The 23206-nt window shown below is 40.9% G+C and overlaps 1 protein-coding gene across 1 annotated transcript in view; it reads right to left on the bottom strand.

Annotated features, from left to right (window-relative positions):
• Positions 1-23206, bottom strand: part of LOC149121727 (histone deacetylase 9-like) — a 205481-nt gene that overhangs the window by 12604 nt on the left and 169671 nt on the right. Inside the window, exon 9 of the mRNA XM_089315339.1 lies at positions 2860-3007. Coding sequence (XP_089171465.1) covers positions 2860-3007 — 148 coding nt within the window. The remainder of the gene's footprint in view (positions 1-2859; positions 3008-23206) is intronic.

Below are 23206 nucleotides of genomic sequence, written 5' to 3'. Positions count from 1 at the left end.
TCTTGATTGCCAGAGAGGACTTTTGCTTAATCTTCAGCAGAGCCTGAACTGGCATCCAAGAATAAATCTAAGTACTTCCTGGACCTTTCCAAAGTGGAAGCATTGGAGACAAATTTCCAACAAGGCGAAGAATCAATCCTTTAGAGGTGCACTTTTCTAGCAAACAAGAAAAAACTCTAATGTCACAGTTCTTGCCTCTAACTGATGCATTGCATGTGACCAGGCCTATCTAAGTCATCTTTAAATATGTACCTTGGGACAATCAAGATTCTTGTTTTTTGATAAGCCATCAATAATTTCTTTCCTATTCAGGTCCTCCGACACCTGAAAATTATGTTTAAAACTCTGTGTCGGCCAACGATTCCCCAAATGAACCCCCACATGTCAGGTTTTTCCTAACAATTTTTTCTTCAAGGTCCATCAATGTAGTTATAAAAATGAAATGACTATTTTCACTGTGTTGTCACCAACCCCCCCCCAATCCAAGAAAAATGAACAAAAAATACTTACAATGGTTCTTAGCCAGGAGCATTTTATCCCTTATTCACCAGTGGTAAATGAGTCAGATATGAGTTGGCCAGGAAAAGAGCTGCTTTACCCAAAATCTTAGTATGAAATGAGTCATCTCAGTCCAAACACCAATATATCCTCCAAAATAACTGGCAAGAATTTCCTATAAAAAGAATCTTGCCTTCACTCTTTTCCATCCATTTAGCTCTCTGATTTTTCTAATTTTTCAATTTCCTGTGTGCTTATAATATCGCATTCAGAACAAAGGCCCAGGAATATTTTCTGCCTCTTTATCTTGTTTGGAAGGTTGTCTTTCCTGTATTGAGCAGGAGGATGATTCTGATACCATGCCCCTGGAAAGAACATGCTCTGTGGCTTTCAAGGGCGGTCTCTCTCTCTCTCTCTGTTTCTCTCTCTCTCTCTGATGAAATTCATGGTTCAACTGATATGCAAGATCCGGTTCTAGAAGAATTTTTCTTTTCCTTTACTGAAAAAAAAAAACTCAAAGCCATAGGAAATATTTCAAGTGAAACAATTTTTCTTCCCACAAGAAATATCAATCACAGTAGGCAGAATCAGTCTAAAACGGATCCACGCACATGAAAACCAAGCTACAGGTTTCAACTCTGCTTGCCTACTCATCAGGCTGTACATATATCTCCACCATAAGATGAAGCTTGGAAATTATGTGGACTGAGGCTGCGGTTAAATCCTGTAGGCTATCAGGAGCCAAGCACTCTATTTACTTGAGGACAAACAAGTGAGTATATAGAGCCAAACTCCTGCCAAAGTGCTGAAGTTTTTATATTTCTTGGAGTTCGTAACATCACTTATTATTGTTAATTATTCTAAGCTTTGCAATTTACTGAGTAAAATTACTTACATTTCTTTTTACTCAGGTTGGAATTTAACTTTGTTTTTCTGTATTAAATGAATTCTAAAGAATAGCTATGCTCCTTTTATATCCAACACTAACAGATGTTAGTTTCCCCAGTTTTATAGCCCTCGGATGACAGACAACTAACTGGTTTTGGCCTTGGGAATAATTGCAACACCTTTGGATTATGAACTTGGTTCGTTTCTTAGCTGGGAACAGCAGGGGGTTAGTTCCCATTATCAAAGATGTAAAATAAGTTTTCTTTTATGCTCCAGATATCAACATGAAGATACCTTCTAGTAAAGTAGCATTTAGCTGTTTCACTCCTGGTAATCTGCTCTTTCAAGGTTTAGAACAAGGAAAATAATTGCTTAAATATGAAATCTCTTATTCAGTTTATCTCCTGCTTTTGGCCAAAACAAGATGTTAAATCCATTAAACTCTGAGTATCCTGTAAAAGCAGGAGGGCTAGGACTGTTCAAATTTGTGCATTCTTGGGAAAACTGCCGACCTGTGCACTGGTAGCAGGGTCTGTGTAATTAATGGTGATGTTATTGACGGAGGGAGTCCAATTTCCCCCTCAGAAGCAATTTCAGAGTGTGAGCTGGCAGAGCTTCAGCAAAGTCTCCCCTGATTGCTTTTTAAATGGAGGAAATAGGACCTTGAAATAGGCTAGAGAACACACCAACATGAAAGTACATACGTGGTGGCTTCGGTCACTGCCGACGTTAAAGAAATCCTGAATGTGTCTTTGGCCATAGAAAAGGATGAGGAGCACCAAGATTTGCAAACTGACAAATATTCCTTAGAAAGGGAACAAGCAAACCCAATCTGTTTTTGTTGTTGTTGTTGTTTTTTTTTTTTTTTTGCCTTGAAAGCTATATTCATAGGAAGATGAATTAGAGCCAATTCTTTCTTATCATAACATAAAACAACATCAGACCCAAGGGCACACCGTCCTTTATACACACTCTTGTCCCTTTTTCAGACAGCTTGCCTCCTTCTCCAGCTGTTGGCCCTAAAGGATCCCACCCTGTAAAGAGCTTGTATGCATGGTGGCTGCCAACCTGACTAGCATCACCTCCAGCTCCTGCTGTCCTCTTTCCCCTTTATGATACAAGGAATTTCAAAATGATAAGTGGAATAAAAAAGAACATCTGGAAAAACAGTGATAACTAACTAGAAGTTAAATCCACAGCAGCTCTTTCCAACATGATCTGCACTAAATTATCCAATGAGGAGTGCTTTTTCTCACCATCTGTCTCATTCCCTCTATTTCTCTGTGGACAGCGACCACATGCTCCAGTTCTGTTTCCCCAACAGTTGAGTGCTGGGGCATCTACGACTTTGGGAGAGGCAGGGGAGGCAATGGAACAGATGGTTGCAGGAAGGTCAACAGGAAGACCCGTGGGAGACAGCGATGAGCCCTGGCGGTTTCTGGGTGGGATGATGCCCCCACGCTGTATTCATACCTGCTTTCTTCCTGAGCAAAGGGCTGTTCCACATCCACCGTCAAGGAGGCCAGGGCAGAAACAGTCTCGGTCTCCTCTTGTAGCTGAGCACCAGCCAAAGCGCAGCCCCTTGGCACAGCCGTCATTCTTACGGACTTCCAGTACTTGCCTAGAAAAAACACCATCATGCTTTATAGGAATCTTAGAGCAGCAGTAATCACAGTACTCATCTAAGTCCAAGGCAGAGCAGCCGTTAAGTTAAAATACCCCATGTTGTACACAGTGGTAATTTGATTTCCTAACTGTTACGAGTAAGTCTTTTTCTAGATCCAAGAATGCCAAGTAGTGAAGTATTCCCAAGCCTCTCTTGCACCGAAGGTAATAATGAGAGGGCTAAGCACGCCATGGTCTGATGAACTCACTGTCAGACTCACTGTGGTCTTTGCAAAAAAAGTAAGCAAATTCAGGGCAGGATGTCCTACCCCTCTGGGGAAATCAATCCTCAAGAGACTAGGAGGTAGAAGTTTCATGGAGAAAATGAATGAAATAGTGATGTTAAAAATGCTTTTTGAATTGTTAGCTTTTCCAAAAAGTGAACTTGGAATTTTAAAGGAGAGAGAGAGAGAGAGAGAGAGAGAGAGAGAGAAGCCCCAAAATGCCAGCATGAATTGAATGGCAGCTTTGCCAGAACAATCAGGTTTGTTAGTCATGGATGTTCTCTCTCAACCTCAGGGTGTGTACTAGAACGATAATTGATTTAAAACTTTAATATAGGCACTTGCTGATGTTGGAACACATCCATATGTCGTATTGATATTTCTTTCCTTGGGGCAGGGAGGGAGAATGAGAGGAACATAGAAGGTCATTTCATGAGCGCATGCCAGGGGGATACACCTAAGAGGCAGTCATTGGCCTTCATGCAGCTGCTAAGCTGCTCCTGTGGTATTGAATGTTCTCAAGTCAAAATAGGAGACTTCTGGTTGCGGACGTGAGTCACCAGGTTAGCACACTCTGCAGCACGATCAATTAGGAGGTAACTTGGCATGCAGAGTTTGCAACAACAGAAAAATCCTGCCCAAGTACAAAAGGCAAATTGATAAATGTGGGACTGGCAGGCAAACCCTGGATTTGGACCTCGATCTACATGCAGTCATAGCCATCATGAGGCAAGACTACTGGGTCTTTATTTTTGCTTCTTGAAACAGGGGCATGACATGAAATCCCTTCCAGCTCTAACATTCCCTGATTGGCCCTTCTTTTTCTTACTGCTTCACCAAGAATGAATGTCCCATTAGTGAGGAGATGCAGTCTCCCCGTTCTGTTCCTTGTGCCAATAAGACATTCTGGCCTAAGTGTACCCCACTGCCCCCCTTGCTGTGATCACCTATTCGAAACCATTTTTGAGAACCACAATGCCTTTTATTTTAACAAAATAATAGCAAGTCTAACTGTCAGTGAATCTGAAAGTTAGTATTTTTTGAAAACTAAGGTTGTGCCAGATGTTTAGGACATGAAGATGCTTTCCCTGACAGTAAGAAATGCATGACGTCATTGAGGTAGCCCCATCAGTGGACGATGACAATTCGGTGTGTTGCAGGCTCGTGTGATCCTTATGAGGGAATAGGCAGAACATTCACTTACAGTGATGGGAAAGTAAAGAAATATTTGCCAGGAAATATCACACTTGATCAAGTAAGTGAAAGAGCAGCAGAAGCCAGTCAAATTGAAATAGAGGAAGGTGGAGAGGAGGAGCATGTACACATCTTCAGAGACTGGAGTCTCTGCAGTTTATTGTAGGCTGATCAAGAGCCAGGTGCAACTGGAACTCAGGAAGAATTTGGAGTATGATGGATATGATGGCTGTGGCAGGTAAGGCCTAGTGAAAACACGATCTTCCTTTTTGAGAGAAGGGGGGGGAGAGAGAGAGAGAGAGAGAGAGAGAGAGAGAGATATCCTATCCATTAGTTCATTTCCAGAATGCCTGTGATGGACTGGGCCTGGGCCAAAGGTGAGAGCCAAGAAAGCAATCCAGGTTTCCCACATGAGTGGCTGTAACCCAACTACCTGAGCTATCACCTGCTGCCTCCCAGAGTCTGCAGTGGCAGGAAGCTGGATTCAGGAGCAGGAGACAGGAGTCACATCCATGGGACACAGGCATCTCAAAGATGCCTACTTTCTAAAACCAGAATCTTAAGCAGAACAGGCACAGAAAAGATCCCACTGAAGGGATAACAGACAATGGATCAGACGGTGTGGAGAGCAGTGGCAGGAAGATCTTGCAAAATTCCAGGCAGAACTGATAATGCAAATACTTCAAGGAAGTGACAGAGTTGAAATGAAAGAGTTTTAAGAGGTAGATGACAGAAATGTATCCCTGTTTTTAGCATTCCACACATCTATGTTCACTGAGATTGTCGCTGAATTGACAGATTGATGCCAAGTCCCTGATTTCCTTAGATCCCAAGATCATGAGAATGTTACCTCGGTTGCAAATGCCATCATCCTTCTACGGTTGCCTACAGTTGTAGGCACAATATCATATTTAAGCATTATTTTAGCACAGCATTGTCACAAAGTGAGTGAGGTTGGGTGGGTGGCGTCTGTTCCTTGTTCTCCAGGGTGACTAATATGGGGGTTTGGACAAACACCACAGGTGGCTGGTGGTTTACGGGCCAGACTATAGCATTACTGTGTACCCAGTACATTCCAGGTGCTGTCATATTTATAGTTTGTGATTTCATCTAATCATGACAGTTGTAAAGGCGATTTTAGGCCATGTTTTTCAAGTTCCTATGCCTAGTAAGCAAAGAAGCTGAAGTCCATTCCCAGGCCTGCCTGATTCCACAGCGTCTCTTCCCATGCACCCTGCTGTCCTCTTTTCTTTGTCCCCTCCACTCTCCCTCTGCTGCACATAACAATACCAAGATAGTCACAATATATTGAAATCTCAACTTAAAGAGGCCACACTCACTGCAAATTCTTCACTTTACCAAAGAAATCATCATTGGCAATAGCAAATTATTCTTGTTCCTTAGATATGTGATTCAGTCAACCCATATTCTGTTGACTTTATGGTGCGAGTTTATTGCACGAAGTGAGACAACCACTTTGAAACTAGTTATTTCTACTCTTCATTTTTCATAAGCTTGTTCTGTTGTAAGTGCCTATTTACTGGGTAAGTGATTGATGAAACTGCATGCATGAGATGCTCACTATGGATGGAGCCCTGGATTGACCAAAAGTCAAGATTTCTACACTGGAGATTCCATGCTAATCCCAGAGGAGTCACTGGATCATTCTGGACTCAATCCCCACATGTATAGAATGATGGTAGTTTATTCCCACTCTGAACCCGATGGTTGTGAATCTTCTGATCTCATACTACATATCACTCTTGGATACGACAATAAATTTGATATGGCAAAAAAGCTTACTTTTCTATGAGCCTATGAACCATTGGATGGGTCAGCAAACATTTACTTTTAGATAATGTAACACATCTAAAATAACCAAGGGCTTTGTTTTTCCAGCATTATATCTTTTTTTTCCACGAGAAGAGAGTTCTTGGACACAAACAAAACAAATATCTGTATTCCCCAAACACAATCAAGACAGGAACTATGAGTCATTAATAACAATTTTTAAGCAGCACGAGTGACAATGGTTCTTTAAATCTGACCTACATATATGTGAGTTGTTGGAAATAATTTAAACAGCTGAGACCTTTTTGGATGAAACTTAATGTGAATAAAATATCCTGCTAAGAAAAGATTAAATAGGAAAAGTTTGGCTTTTATTCAAATGTAGGAGGGTCCTGGCTCAAAAATAACTCAGAACTTCAGATTCAACATGGCCTCTGGCAACGTCCATAAAAACAAGGGAAATTTTTACATTAATAATACACATATCCACTGCTCAAAAAATAATACATATATAAATGCCACTACCTCTATTCAGAAAGGAGAGTAATTAAAGTGGAAAAAAGCATAACACAGATTAAGCAATAAGCTGTCAATCGAAACCCCACAATATCCATGTTGAATTTTCATGTGATAAGCAGGGTTTGCTTTTCTTCCTTTCAGAAACAGATGTGCAACAACATCATATCTATTGGCATGGGAATAATACCCCCATTAGCACATAAGAGAAAAGAACTAAAGTCTCCTTGTAGCATTTAGTCATAAAGTAAAATAGTAGTAACTAGCCACAACAGGATCACTCTTTTATGGCAATGATATTGGCAAAAGAGAGGAGGTTTCCATTAAAACTGGTTGCGCACCCTCTCTCTTCAGTCATATCCTTTTTCCTTATTCGTTTTTCTCAGAATGTAAATCTCCCCACTTTTCAGCACTCTTTTTTTTTTTGTTTGGTTTTTTTTTTTTTTAGGACTATTCAGCTTTCACAATTCTGCATTTTTGTTTTATCTGGCAGAGGGAAGGCGCAGGAGGAATCTGCAAAAAAGGTCAAAAGTAGATAATGGAATGCAGCCAGTCCAGAGGTGGAGGTGAGGGCCATTGGGGCAGGTACTGTGGAGCCAGACCTCAGTACAAACCAGACTGTTCATAATGGACAATTTGGAAAAAACAGGTGGCTGTTGAATTATGCAGGTCTGGGTTAGAAATAACCCATCTACCCAAATTTTCCCAAAGATCCTCACCACTCTGACTATCTCCTGACTCTAGAAACTTTCTCCTCCATCATCATTTTGGCAGACTCAAAATCACTCCTTCTCAGGTTTTTTGTACCTTCGTACTGTTTGAATGATGTCACCTTTCATCATTGCATGTCACAGCCTCTTAAGAAAAGCCACTGGCACTAACCAAAACCTCCTTCTACCCCTTTCAACATCAGAGAATATTTACACCTACATTTACAAGAGAACGAGTCCTGGTGGATTCTCTTAGAATCTAAGGCCATGGATTCTCTATGGCCTCATAATACCTTGCAATATATATGTTTTAATTCAAGAGGCAGCTGGGGGCCATTGGAAGCATTTGTGAAGTGAATCAGCAGATGGGAGCCTTTTCTGTCTGTATCTACCTATGATTCTGTCTCTGCCCAAGCTGGAGTCAAATAGGGCAGCTGGGAACTCAATCTGGATCTCTCATGAGGGTGGCAGGTACTCAACTACTGGAGCCATCACGTGCTGCCTCTCAGTGTTTGCTTTGGCAGGAAGCTAAAGTCACGAACTAGGGTGGACAACTGAACCCAGGCACTTCCATAGGGGGTGCAGCCTTCTTGAATGGCTTTTGTTAGATAATACAGCCATGGTAATGATGCAATTTTTTAAGCTAAATGGACAACTTTGTCAGAATCCACAGCATTTATAAATGCAAACCTAAAGATACATTGGAAATTAGTGTATAAATTAGGACAATTTTGAGGTTAAATGGGCCTAAAAATAAAAAAATTGTATGTTCTATACATTCATTTACATTCATTTATTGGTTAAAATTATTTTATTAGTAAACTTATGAAACAGTGTTATTAAAAATTTTTTTCACAGCTAGATTTCAATTTAAAAATAAAAATTGCTTAAGTTATGTATGTTAAAATACGGTAATCAACTTCTTTATATTGACTGCTTGAATGTTAACAAATAACATAAGCAGAAAGTTATGTTTTGTGGTTCACATATGTTGATCAGTTTTATGGCAATAACTCATAAATATCTCTGATTTTTTTTCTTTCTTTTTTTAATTTGACAGATAAAGTTAGACAATGAGAGAGAGAGAGACAGAGACAAAGGTCTTCCTTCCATTGATTTACTCCCCAAATGGCCGCTACAGCCGGAGCTGCACCAATCCAAAGCCAGGAACCAGGAGCTTCTTCCTGGTTTCCCATGTGGGTGCAGGGGTCCAAGGGCTTGGGCCATCCTCCACTGCCTTCCCAGGCCACAGCAGAGAGCTGGACTGGAAGAGGAGCAACTGGGACTAGAACCTGACACCCATATGGGCTGCCAGCAGGCGGAGGATTAACCAAGTGAGCCACGGCACCAGCCCCTCTCTCTGATTTTTTTTAAAGAACATATTTAGTTCTTCAATGAGGCATATTTTAGACTTTCTCTAAAAGTTTCCTGAAATCCTCTTTAAAATTAAATTTTATTGTTAATAAGTTTGAAATTGTTGGCATTTTTAATTTGCTGTTCTCTATGGGCCATAATACTTTATTTGATAAATGCTGTCTTTCCAACTATGGTGCCACTTGGTAAGTGCAGAAAAATTTATGCTCACTGCAGAATATTTTCCATTTTAATTTTTAAAATACAGAATTGAGTTATTATTTGATTCTGTTTTCATAATTAATGTATTTTTCTTCCTTTTAGAGTACTCTACAGTTTATATATAACAAACTTGTTAAAACTTTTCTGTACTTGCAACTCTTCAAAATTTTACTCTATTTAATGTTCAAAGGCCTATTACTTCTCAATTTAATTCCATTCCAGATTGGAATACAAATGTCTCCAAGTAAGCACAGGAATTTCATCAAAGCTTCCATCTACAAAGGTCATGTGAAGCACAATTAAAGACTTTCAAAATCAAATCTTGTGCATGGTTTAAGTGCTTATTCTTTGATGCATTCAATTCTTCCCATGCTTTTTTAAGAATCAATTTAAATGTTTTCCTTTTTACATGCATGGTTTCCTATAAGTGCAGTTATCTAAAATCTTCAAAAACTGATATTTTGATCCATCTGATGCCTGTTTCTTATTAGCTGCATTGAAGTATAGTTTACAGTCAATAAATTTGACCAATTTTTTCTTTACCAAAATTTTTACAATTATTTAAACATTTTGCCACATTCATCCAAATGCAGACTTTGTATTCATGAATATATTAATTTTGCTTTAAAACAGATATTAATGTCACAGTGAGAGGGATTCATGACAGCAATTGTCCTTTATGTGCTAGGATCCAGTGAAGCAGGCTTATAGCTAAATGCAATTTTGAGGCTAGATTATGATGCTTTTTGACAAAAGCATTTGAATAGTCACATAACTGGTGCAACAATAAAAATACAGAATTTTTTCATACACCAATAATGTTTCTTTGGCCCTTTGGAGTCAATTAACTGCCATTTTTCTTGGTCCTCACCAGCCACTGAAATTGTGCCATGCAGTTTTCAATTTTCTAAAACTGTATAATTGCATAGTGTGTAGTATACCTGCAATATCTGGCTTCCTTCACTTAACATACTATGTTTGTTATTCCAAAGATTTATCTTATCACTATCCCCTCTGCCTTTGTTTCTTTGAATGTATTGCATTTTTTTTTTCTCTGCCATCTTTTAAGATTTGGTTATGTTGTTCCTCAGTGTGGTTTTAATCAGTTTAGCCTTCTTGAGATCCATTGCACTTCTGGGTCCTGTGGACTTCCATGTTTCACTAGATTTGTAAAACTTTTTTCTATTATTTCTTCAGATATATCCCTCCATACACTTTTTCTGGGATGTTACACTGACTGATGTCCTACAAATAATTTATATGCTATTTTTATTTGTCTTTTATTGGTATTACCAAGTCTCTCCCTTCTGGCTAATGGGAGCAAAACTATCCCCAGTTCTGTTGTTAACTCCTTGAATTGTTTTACGTATTGATTTGTATTGGTTATTTCCACATTCTTGTGAATTTTCACATCATGCAGTATGAAGATACCTCAGAAATCTGAATGTAGACCTATCATAAGGTCCAGCCATTCCACTCCTGGGAATTCACCCAAACCAAAAGGAATCAGCATATGAACGAGTGATCTGTACCTCCTTGTTCCTTGCAGCACAATTCACCATAGCTAAGATACAGAATCAACCCAGATGTCCATCAACTGTTGGTTGGATGAAGAAATTATAGTATATACAATACTGAGTACTACTCAATTGTAAAAAAAAAAAAAATTAAATCATGTCTTTTGCAACAAGATGGATGCCACTGGAAACTATCATACTTACTGAAATAAGCCAGACCCCAAAAGACAGATAGCATGTTTTCCCTGATCTTCAGTAACTAATAGAGCACCTAAAATGTGATATATTGGACTGAAATGAGTTCCAATGACTGTTTATAGCCCTTATCTCTTCCATTAGGAACAGTGTTTTTTTTTTTTTCTTCACATTATTTGTGGAACTCTTTTACTTAGAATAGGGTTAACTTTATGATCATTAAGTAAACTGAAAATAGATCTTTGTAAAAATTAAGAGTGGGAATGGGACAGGGAGGAGGAAGAGGGATTAGAGTGTCAGTGAGAGGGTGGGTAGAATGGGAAGTATCACTATGTTTCTAAATCTGTGTATATGAAATACATGAAACTTGTATAACTTAAATAAAATTTTAAAAAAAGTCAGTATTTAGATGGAACACCAAGAAAACTCCTATACATGGAACTTCTCTGTCTTCTCTCCCCCCCACTTTCTCCCCCCCCCTCACTCTGTGTGTGTGTGTGTGTTTAGAAACTGAATGTTCCATATTTTGTATTACAAATTCTAGCCATTTCTGTCTGCTCAGTCATTGGACACTTTATCCTCAACACAACAACACAACTCTGGGTCCTATTTGGGTTCTTTCCCTTGATGTCCCAGCTTGGAAATGTCCTCTAGTCAGTGATTTTGTGCAATTGCAGAACTCATTTTATTCATTTTCCCATCCCTTATTTGTTTCCCTATGAAAACATAGGTCAGAATTACATGCATCCTTACATGTATATTATGATTTCTTCTTTCTAAACAAACATTATTTCCTTCTACAGGTACTCTTTTACTATGAGATTAGAGATCCATTTATTGAACACTTTAATTAGTGATTTACAACTAATTAGGAAAAATTAATCACCATTCAGAAGTATCATTTATAAAATACAGTCATGGGGCCAGTGCTGTGGGGTAGCAGGTAAAGCCACCGCCTGCAGTACCGACATCCCATATGGGTGCCGGTTCGAGTCCTGGCTGCTCCACTTCCCATCCAATTCTCTGCTATGGCCAGGAAAAGCAGTAGAAGATGGCCCAAGTCCTTGGACCCCACAACCACATGGAAGGACCCAGAAGAAGAGCCTGGCTCCTGCTTCAGATCGGCACAGCTCTGGCCATTGCAGCCAATTGGGGAGTGAACCAGCAGATGGAAGATCTCTCTCTCTCACTCTCTCTCTGCCTCTCCTTTTCTCTCAGTGTAACTCTGCCTTTCAAATAGATAAACAAATAAAACTTAAAAAAATACAGTCATGTGATTTGTAATGACTTTTCAATGAATGGGTCACCTATTCAATGAGAATCCTTGTAAGTTTATAATGGAACCTAATAATGTCACATCACCTAGTGATGCCATATCATCTAGTGACATCTTAGCCATCATAGGGCAATGTATTACTCATGTGTTTGTGGTGATGCTGGTATAAGAAATGTATCTCATCAGAGACAGGAAGAGAGAGACAGAGAGAGAGAGCACTACTATCCACTGGTTCCCTTCGCAAATGCCCTCAGCAGCTAGAGCTGGGGGAACCAAAGCCGGGAGGCAGGAGTACAGTCCAGTGGTCCCACATAGGTTACAGGAACATAACTACTTGAGCTGTTACCACTACTGCTCAGGGTCTGCCTTAGGAAGCTAGAGTCAGGACCCAGAGATTGGAACGGAACCGAGGTACTCTGATGTGAAACATGGACATCTTAACTGGTATCAGAACAGCTAGACAAAACACCTATTCCCAGATCTCTGGTTTAAAGCATGGACATGTATGGCTAACATGCCTTGTTTTTTCAAAAGATCATGCTGTCAGCACTTTAGATAATAAATTGGTAAAAGCAAGAGTAGATGTGGGAAGATGAATAGTATCCAAAAATGATCCAGGGGAAAGATGATACAAGCCTGCTGTGGGAGAGTAGTCCATGGGAATAGACAAGTGGATGGATGGATGGATAGCACATTCCCAGAGTACAACAGACAAGACACAGCAATGGATTGTGGACAGTTGTAGGAAGGACAACAGGAAGAATAATTCCTAAATTCCAGTCTAGCAAAACTGGGGGGACAAATGTGCCATTTACTTGGATCAAGAGATCTGGAAAGAGACTGGTGCTGAGGTGTAATAGGCTAAGCCTCCACCGCTGTGCCAGCATCCCATATGGGTGTGGGTTGTGTCCTGGCTGCTCCTCTTCGGATCCAGCTCTTTGCTATGGCTTGGGAAAGCAATGGAGGATGGCCCAAGTGCTTGGGCCCCTGAACCAACGTAGGAGACCCAGAAGAAGCTCCTGGCTCCTGGCTTCGGATCTGCCCAGTTCCTGTCATTGTGGCCATTTGGGAAGTGAACCAACAGATGGAAAACCTCTCTCTGTCTCTCGGTCTTTAACTCTCTCTCTCAAATAAATAAATAATTAAAAAAAAATTTCTGGAAGAATCTAAGGTTTGGTGTAAAAATGGTGATAATGGTCGTTGACTACAGGAGTCTTTGATTAGGGAAGATGCTGAGCTAGCAATTTCATAAACGTCTGCCGGGCCAGCGCTATGACACAGCAGGTTAACATCCTGGCCTGAAGTGCCGGCATCCCATATGGGCGGACACTGGTTCGAGTCCCGACTGCTCCACTTCCAATCCAGCTCTCTGCTATGGCCTGGGAAAGCAGTAAAAGATGGCCCAAGTCCTTGGGTCCCTGCACCCGCGTGGGAAACCCAGAAGAAGCTCCTGGCTCCTGGCTTTGGATCAGAGCAGCTCCGGCCATTGCAGTCAATTGGGGAGTGAACCATCGGATGGAAGACCTCTCTCTCTCTCTCTCTCTCTCTCTCTCTCTCTGCCTCTCCTCTCTCTGTGTAACTCTGATTTTCAAATAAATAAATAAATCTTTAAAAAAATAAATGTCTGCAACTGAGATCCAAGTGCTAAACTTATTTAACGTTTTGCAGCTGTGTTTGTAGAGACAGACAACAATTGAATCAGTGGTCTGGGCCAAAAGGTACAATAAGCAAAACAATGAAAAATATTTATTGAATGCCTATAAAATGCACTTACATGTAATTTAATGTAATCTCAAAACTACCTTGTGAGATAGATTTTTTCATATTTATTATTTTGCAGACGAGAAATCTAATGTAAAAAGATTTACATAACACATCCATGTTGCACACTTAGGAAATGCATACAGTGTGGAAAGGACTCAGGATAGAAGAAACAAGAGTGTTGGAAAGAAAACAAGGAATAGAGCAAAGGAAGGGGAAAGGTGTTTCAAAAAAGAAGAAATATTCAATAGCATCAAATGCTATGAGGGATTAAACAAAATGGGAAATTAACACCATTTATTGGGACAAATTTTCTGTTTCCAAAATATATAAAGTACTTTCTAAATTCTAAAAAAAAAAGAAAGAAAATAAGAGCTCCAAGTTTTTAACTGGGTTGAAGATTTAAAGAAGTATTTCAACAAAGGAGAACACAGAATCAAAGTAGCATATGAAAAGAGTCTCAAAAATCATCAAGGAAATGGAGCTCAAAACCAAGGTGAGATATCACTGTATACCTTTTTGGATGACTACAAAAATTGTAACAACACCAAGCACACTGTGTATATAGAACAGCTGGAGTTCTTTCAGCTGGAGGAAACGCAAAGGCACAGAAGCTGAGAAGTTGGCAATTTCTTACCATCACACTTTGAATTTGTGTGTTGATTTATCATACTGCATCTATAAATATGCAAAATTAAAATTATAAATAACATTTCCTAAATTTGCAACAAATATTCCGTATGATCCAGCAATTTTAACTCCCAGGTATTTACCCAAGAGAAATGAAACTTTATTATTACAGAAAAGTTTGTATGTGAATATTTCTATCAGCTTTATTCATTGTCATCCACAGCTAGATATAACCATGATGTCTTTCTTTTATTTTATTTTATTTTTTATTTTTTGACAGGCAGAGTGGACAGTGAGAGAGAGAGAGAGAGACAGAGAGAAAGGTCTTCCTTTGCCGTTGGTTCACCCTCCAATGGCTGCTGCAGCCGGCGTGCTGCGCTGGTGCACCACGCTGATCCAATGGCAGGAGCCAGGTACTTATCCTGGTCTCCCATGGGGTGCAGGGCCCAGGGACTTGGGCCATCCTCCACTGCACTCCCGGGCCACAGCAGAGAGCTGGCCTGGAAGAGGGGCAACTGGGACAGAATCTGGCGCCCCGACCAGGACTAGAACCTGGTGTGCTGGCGCCGCAAGACGGAGGATTAGCCTAGTGAGCCGTGGTGCCAGCCACCATGATGTCTTTCAATAGGTAAATAGAAAAACAAACTGTAGTATATTCATGCATAGAATGGTACTCTTCAACTAAAAGAAAACGAGTATTGGTGTAGTCAAATCTACATGGATGGAGCCCAGGTGTATTTTGCTAGGACAAAGCATCCAGACTCAAAGTCTACATTTTTTATGATTATAGGTGTATGATATTTTGCATAAAGCAAAACAACAGAGGAGAAAACAAGGTAATGGTTACCACTGGGAGTGGTAGTGAGGGAGTAGGTGATGGCAGAAGAGATTTCAGGAGGCAATGAGCTATTTCAAAACTGTGGTGATAAATGCAAGATTCTATACATTTTTTCCAAATCCATACAACTATTCACCAAAAAAGCAAATAGTGAAAACAAGCAGATGAGTTTAAGTCTTACCATTTTTAAGATGCACATTAGAAGTAAGTGGGAAAAGGGAAGGGTTAATGAGTTAGAAATGAAGATTGAAAATGAGGAAATTAAGTAGATTCTTGGATGCCTAAGTCAAGAATTGCACGGTATATGGGTCTAATACCCTAACGAATGTGTTCTTGGATGTTCCACGCTGGCTTAGGAGTCAGTCTCTCTCAGGTCTTTTAACACAGTTAAGATCTGCTTCCCATGCTACTATTATTTCCTTTCTTATTCTTTATTCCTGTGAGTGTATTTCTTTTTCTTTTTAAAGATTTATTTATTTATTTGAAAGAGTTACACAGAGAGAGGAGAGGCAGAGAGATTGGCCGCAAAGTCCGGAGCTGTGCCGATCTGAAGCCAGGACCCAGGAGCTTCTTCCAGTCTCCCACGCGGGTGCAGGGGCCCAAGACTTGGGTCATCTTCTACTGCTTTCCCAGGCCACAGCAGAGAGCTGGATGGGAAGTGGAACAGCCAGGATTTGAACCAACACCCATATGGGAGGCTGGCTCCGCAGGCGGTGGCTTTTTCCACTATGCCACAGTGCGGGCGTCGTGAGTGTATTTCTTTTAAAAATACTCTTTTTGTTTGAATGGAGTTTCATAGAGGATTGAAAATACATGATTATTCTCCATTTATCATCATTTTTCAAATATAGTTCCCCTCTTTCAGATAAGGCTTATTCTTCTAGGTTTTTCCATTATTTCTACTGACTCCCTTCAGTAGTTTTTGTTTTTCTGCATTTTATTTTATTTAATTTACATGCATTTATTTGAACTCGTCTTTTGTTGGGCTTAATCTCTGCATCTACTGAGTATCTAAAATTAGTGCTACTCTCCTCCAGAAAGGAATTTTCATTGGTTGCCTCAAGAACCCAGGGGTAGGCCAAGATGAAACCTTTTTAGGATCCAGCAAATTCATATTCCAATATTGACGAAGATCTCAGTCTTTTTTATGCTGCTGCACTGATATGTCATCTTTTGTCCTAAGGACACACCTCATTTTGCGTTACTATTTATTAAAATTCAATTTATTTTTCCATATCTCATTTTCCTTACTAGCAAGCCCAGTGGAATATTAAAATAGTTTGTTTTTTTAAAAACAGATTTATTTATTTACTTGAAAGTCAGAGTTACACAGAGAGAGGAGAGGCAGAGAGAGAGAGAGAGAGAGAGAGAGGGAGGGAGAGAGAGAGAGGTGTTTTCCATATGATGGTTTACTCCTCAATTGGCTGCAATGGCCGGAGCTGCGCCGATCCGAAGCCAGGAGCCAGGAGCTTCCTCCGGGTCTCCCATGCAGGTGCAGGAGCCCAAGGACTTGAGCCATCTTCTGCTTTCCCAGGCCATAGCAAAGAGCGGGATGGGAAGTGGAGCAGCTGAACTCAAACCGGCCCCCATATGGGATGCCGGCACTGCAGGTAGTGACTTTACCCGCTACACCACAGAGTTGTCCCCAAAATAGTTTGTTGTAATGTACACAGACTCTCATTTTAGGAGAGGCACGTTGTAGTGCTATGCTTGGGAAGAGGAAGTTTAGTATTACACTTTTTCAATTTTATACAATAGAGTAGGAATAGGCTAGTCATACAGATGCCTATTTACTTATTTAAATTAATTTTTGTATAATTTTTTGAAGATTAATTTCTTTATTTGAAAGGCAGAGTGATAGAGAGAAACACACACACACACACACACACACACACAGAGAGATTTCCGTCTGCTTCGTTTATTCCCTAAATGGCCACTGTCTCCAGACCAAAGCCAGGAGCCAGGAACCCCACCCAAGTCTCCCACATGGGTGCAGGGACCCAAGCACTTAGGTCATCATCCACTGCCTTCCCAGGCACACTAGCAGGGAGCTGGATCAGAAACAGTGGAGCCAGGACTCAAACCGGCACACTGAATTGGAGTGCAGGCATTCTAAATGGCAGCCACAACACCCACTTTCTTTAATAGAAAGAAAGTGGACCTTGACATCACAGCCAGAAAAGGAGTAAAATCTTGGTTTTACTGGGTACTGGTGAGAAGTCCTTCAATAAGCTACCTAAACTTGTTAATGCACAGTTTATTTAGGAGGAAAAGAACTATGCATTGCAGAATTGTGTAAGGACTAGACATAATATTAGTAAATACCCAGCAAATGATCTTCACTCAGATCTGACCTCCTATGTGCCCTCTTTCAGTGAATGGTACGTGTGTGTGTGTGTGTGTGTGTAGCGCATATGAACGGCAAGAGCTGAGAACATAATCACAATGCATTCCTTTTCTTGCAAAGATTGCAGCTGCAGAAACATACCTAGTTTTATTTATTCTCTTGCTTTGATTAGTTTTGCTGTAGGAGAAATGCGAGTAAAAATAAAAAACCTCATAATTGCAGATGCAGTTGGAAGAAAGAAAAATTACCAGGACAAGTTAAGTCTCTAACCAGATGTCAGATTTTCCTTTTTGATTCAGGTATTAAGGCTCCACCACACAATAACCAGAGTTTTGATGTTTCTCCAGGAGAATAGCTAATTAGAAGTTCAAAATCAACCTTGCAAAAGCCATGTGCACAAGTTTGACCTGGCTCTGATACACGTGAGGGTCAGCAAGGTTAATAGTGGGAAAATGCCTAATGCTGCTTTTCTTCATGAAGCTCTGCCTGGCCCTGGGCTCCAACTTCAGGGCCTCTGTCTAAAGTCAAAGAATATATGACAAATAGCAGCTCACACCTGACAACGCTCAGAGTTTTAAACTCAACAGGGCAGGGATTTGAAATCCTGCCAATCCTTGCATTTTTTTCTGATTAGATGTACTTTGCAAGTTTACAAGTGGCTCCAAAGTGGATTCATAGCTTCTTGATTCCTTGTCATTTGGCACTGAACTTTCAGAACGGACTATGGCTAAAACCTCAGTTAGCTAGGAACTCCAAAATACTGAGTTAAATCATTATTTTTTTCTAAAAGTGTCATTATTGGAGGGAATAGGAAAACACATACTTCAAAAAAGAATGAATTTGTGAGACATTGTAATATAGTGGCTGAAGAGGGAATGCCCTGGGACTAGACTGCATGGTTTATGATTGTGCTTCTGCCTACTCCATGGCTGTGTGACCTTGGGTAAGTCAATTAACCTTGTTGTGCCTCAGTTTCCTAGGCTGTAAAAGTTGGGAATGAAAAGAACACCTTCCCCTTAGGGTTGTTGAGATGATTAAATGAGTTAATTAATGGTAGCAGGAATGTTAAGAATAATGCCTGGCACCCAATGACCCTTCATTGCTTCTGTGCAGCAAAAAAATTGATGTCCCCTCAGACAATGCTGCCTTTCCCTTGAATTCAAGACTCTGCATCAGCGAAGTTTCTTTATCTGGATGCCAGTGTTCTTCTATGCCTTCAAACCTCTCCTTTCACCATGGTTTCCTGTTGTAGTCATTGACTACCATTACCTTATGAGTTTTCCGAGCCGGGAAACCTACAAAATATTCGTCTGCTCCATGCCAGTGAATTCTCATCTTACACCACTTCTATTTCTGAATTAAACTTTTCATTCCCATCTGACAATAATCCCTGGAGTTGGTGCTGTGGCACAGCAGGCTAACTTTCCACCTGTAGGGCCAGCATCCCATGTGGGTGCCAGTTTGGGGCCTGGCTGCCCCACTTTGACCCAGCTTTCTGCTATGGTCTGGGAAAGCAGTGGAAGATGGCCCAAGTGCTTGGACCCCTGCACCTATGTGGGAGACACGGAAGGAGCTCCTGGATCCTGGCTTCAGATTGGCTCAGCTCCAGCCAGTTGCAGCCATTTGGGGAGTGAACCAGTGGATGGAAGACATCTCTCTCTGTTTCTCCTTCTGCCTGTCTGTAACTCTGCCTCTCAAGTAAATAAATAAATCTTACAAAATGTTAAAAATAAGCCCTGCCACACTCATATCCTTAGTGAAGACATAGTGATCACAAGAAATGCAGGTTTAATAGCTCTCCCTCGCTGCTTGCAAAACAAACAAACAAAATCTCAAGACCTAATTCAAAGCCCCTTTCTGACACTGGAAACACCCTCCCGCCCTTTCTGCCTTGCATCTCCCAGGATAGCATTGGACGTGAGAAGAGAAGGGAGATAACTCAGAAAAGCAGAAAACTTCAATGAAATAGGAAGGGACAAAAAGAGAGAAGCAAACGAGTTAGGGTTAGCCTTTGGGCGTGGAGTGAAGAAGCCAGTCCAGGCTGTGAGATGATTTATGCAGCACATGTTGCAATCTGGGGAAACAGCCCTTTCAGATGTGTGCATGGCCCCATGAGGTTAAAATATTGGACAACTTCCCCCACAACATGAGATGTATACAAATTCCTTTCAGCTTAGAAACAATCTGGATTTTCTCCTGGATTGTCTGATGTAAATGCCCTTTCTCCCTGGGGAAGGGGTAGGTAGATTATTGCATTATAACCATAAGAGTAATGGCTAGGAATGGCATTTCAGATAAAGAGGGCTGTGACTGTTACCATTTAGAGCAAGTGTTATCTTAATTGTTTTTTTCACTAATGAGTATCCAGATCCCATAATTGCCAAGAGAATTAAACAGCATACACTTGAACTATCCACAGTTAATACATTAACCGTGTATATTTAGTATTTTATTTCACGAACTAGTTAACTCCTGATAGAAAAAGAATAAAATGAAATTATTATTATTTTTTTTTTTTGACAGGCAGAGTGGACAGTAGAGAGAGAGGCCGAGAGAAAGGTCTTCCTTTGCCGTTGGTTCACCCTCCAATGGCCACCGTGGCCGGCATGCTGTGGCCGGTGCACCGCACTGATCCGATGGCAGGAGCCAGGTACTTATCCTGGTCTCCCATGGGGTGCAGGGCCCAAGTACTTAGGATTCTATGTTCTTCCCTAGCATCAGATGTTAGTTTTATGGATAGTTTCTTGAACTGAAGAAATGAAAAGAAGCAAAGGAGGAGGAGGAGGAGTAAGAATAAAAGATAACAATAATAAGGAAGAGGAGAGAAAGTCATTTAGCCACTAGCACATACAGAAAACATAAATACAGCACAGTCTTGACATGGAGTAGGTGTCAAATAGTTCTTCCAGGGAAAATCTGATCTCACCCTGACTTTTCTTGAAGGTATGAGAGTACACGCTTAGCATTGTGGGTACTGGAGTCCCCAGGATGATGACGACCCTTTAGTCAGTTCCATAGTTATCTGCAACATTCTCCAGCAAGAAAAGAAATTATATCCCTTTTCAAATTTTACTCAAGAAGGTCCACACATTCAGAGGACTAAACATTTACTTCTCACTGCCCTAAATAATACTGTGTGTGCAAGTGTGTGAGTGTGTGTGTGTGTGTGTGTGTGACAAATTTTATATACAAGAGACATGGAAGTTGCTTCTCATTTCTGAAAATCAGTGACAGCACCATGTGTTGTAATTGTAAATGTTGTCCCTTCCTCTCTTTAACTTGTGTCTCCATTTTATCTTGACTAGCACAACAAGGAATTCTAAAAAGGTCTCAATCCATTAAAAAAGCGAGAATGACCAGAGTGGGAGGAAGATGGAAGTGGGAACTGAGGGAGAAAATGCCTACTTCTCTTTTCTGATTCTGCTTCCTATGCACCAAGTTAGAAAAGCAGCAGGGTGTCATAGGTCATTCATTCCTCTTGAACTGCTCGGAGAAGAAACTTATTCATCGTCGCAAGGCTGGTAAATGGGAGAAAGGATTCTACAGAGTTCATATCATTTAAAAATTCTTTATACCAGTGTTTTTCAACTTATCAGCTGCAAACCACTGCGTGGGATGCAGAAAAATGTTAAGAGTATCCTCAAATCCTTGTGTACATATATATTTCCTTGATCCACAAATCAAATGATACTATGATTATTGCTGTTATCATGCATGAAGTCTGCTTAACTGGTTGACACTTTAAACGAGTTCTCTTGCTATGAAAAATTTCAAATAAAGAAAAGGAAATCATGGCTCTCTCCTTGTGGTTCACATATTTTGGGGTTTCACAGTTCAATATCAGTATCATTCATTATATGTTCTTAGAACTTGAAATTATAGTCTTTCAAACTAAATAAATTTAGTTTTATGGAAAACTCACTTCATAATTCCTTCCCTCCCAAATCAGTGAAAATGTCATCCTAGACCAGCACTGATATAAAGAATGGAATTTGAGAACCTGCTTCTCACTGTGCCATGCAGAAAGTGGAAGAATTCAATACTGCATGGAATCCGTATGGTGTTAGGATGGCTGGCAGGAAGGGAAACAACCACAGGAGAGTCCTTTGTCCTCCTCTTGCCTGACCCTTCCTGCCACCACTGCCTATCAGCCAACTGAACACGGTCACCGCCAACCAAGGAAAAGGCAACTCACACAGCACTTCATGTTCCATGTTCCTCCTCACTTAGAAATGATTCATTCTTGCGGTCTGTGAAGTAGGGAGGAGAAATGAAATCTTGTATATTTTGCCTGCTCTTCCTAATCCCTCATTCTGCATTGCTGGCCTACGCGTATCCATATCTTAGATAAGTTGAAAAATAAACCTGGGGTTAAGGAAAAAACAAAAACTATGGCCAACATGGACAGACCGACTGAGTCATTCATTCAACGGATATTTTCAAAGCAACTCCACAGCAGACACTGTGCAAACGACATGCCAATCAAAAGCAAACAAACAAACAAGAACACTGGCACAAACAACCTGTGCTATCAAAGGATATTATGCTAAAGCATCACATACTGTAGGTCTCTTCTCTTAAAGGAAAATAACTGTACTCCACTGCACATGGATCCAGACCACATTTTCTCTACCCATTCATGCACTGAAGAACATGTAGGGAGCTCCCATGCTGTGGCTATTGTAATCGGGTTACGGTGCACGTGGGAGTGTCGAGATCCAGCCCAGCCTTCAGTTCTTTTACAGAAATCCCCAGAAGTGGGCTCTCTGAATCATAAGGTGGTGCAATTATTTATTTATTTATTTATTTATTTATTTTGTGAAAAGCATAAAGCTTATTTTTTTAAACCAGGCAACCCTTTTGTCATCCCCAAGACAGTTGACCCTCATATGTCATCCATCATCTTAAGATGGAGCCAGTCCTTGACCTGTCAGGTGGGGTCTTCACCTGCCAGGAGAAAGCCTGCCTGGGTACAGCCTTGGAAGGCCTTTCTTCCTCAGCGCACCGAGTAACACAAACAAGGACAGGACAACAGGGATGATCCTGCTACAAAATACTCGCATACATGTGGCCAGGCAAGGGGCCAATGCTCATCACTGCCTCCCGCACCTGCATACCCTCAGCTGGGGGGCTCCGTTCTCAAAGACAAACTCCCAGAAAGCCTGTCAGCACCTTGCCGTGTGCCTTGGGACGAGACTATCTAGGAACATGCCTGAATGTTTCCCACATGCTGCAAGGCTCACTTCCCAACACTGACATATTTTTCCCATCCTGTAGTCCCAACTGCAGCACAAAAGAAGCCTTCAGAACCCAGGCTAGGAGGTGGACTGAAGCCTGAATGCTCCCCCAGGTGGAAAGGAGACACCTACGTGACTCTGAGATAAACGTGAAGAGGAGGCACTCCTGATAAACACAACCTCAGGGCCAGCGTCAAAACAGGCACCCCGTGCAGTGGCCGAAGACACTGTGAACAGAAGGGCCACATGCTTGGCTCAGCGCTCTCCTGGCAGCGTCTCAAAATTATTCATAACACTTTAACAAGGGAGGGGGGGCCACACGTTTTCATTTTCCCCTGGGACCT

This window comes from Oryctolagus cuniculus, chromosome 16 (assembly GCF_051225735.1).
Source record: "Oryctolagus cuniculus isolate XC-2025 breed Fujian yellow rabbit chromosome 16, ASM5122573v1, whole genome shotgun sequence".
In the NCBI taxonomy this organism is placed as follows: domain Eukaryota; kingdom Metazoa; phylum Chordata; class Mammalia; order Lagomorpha; family Leporidae; genus Oryctolagus; species Oryctolagus cuniculus.
The sequence above is the reverse complement of the archived record's forward strand: the minus strand, read 5'-3'. Positions and strand labels throughout refer to the sequence as shown.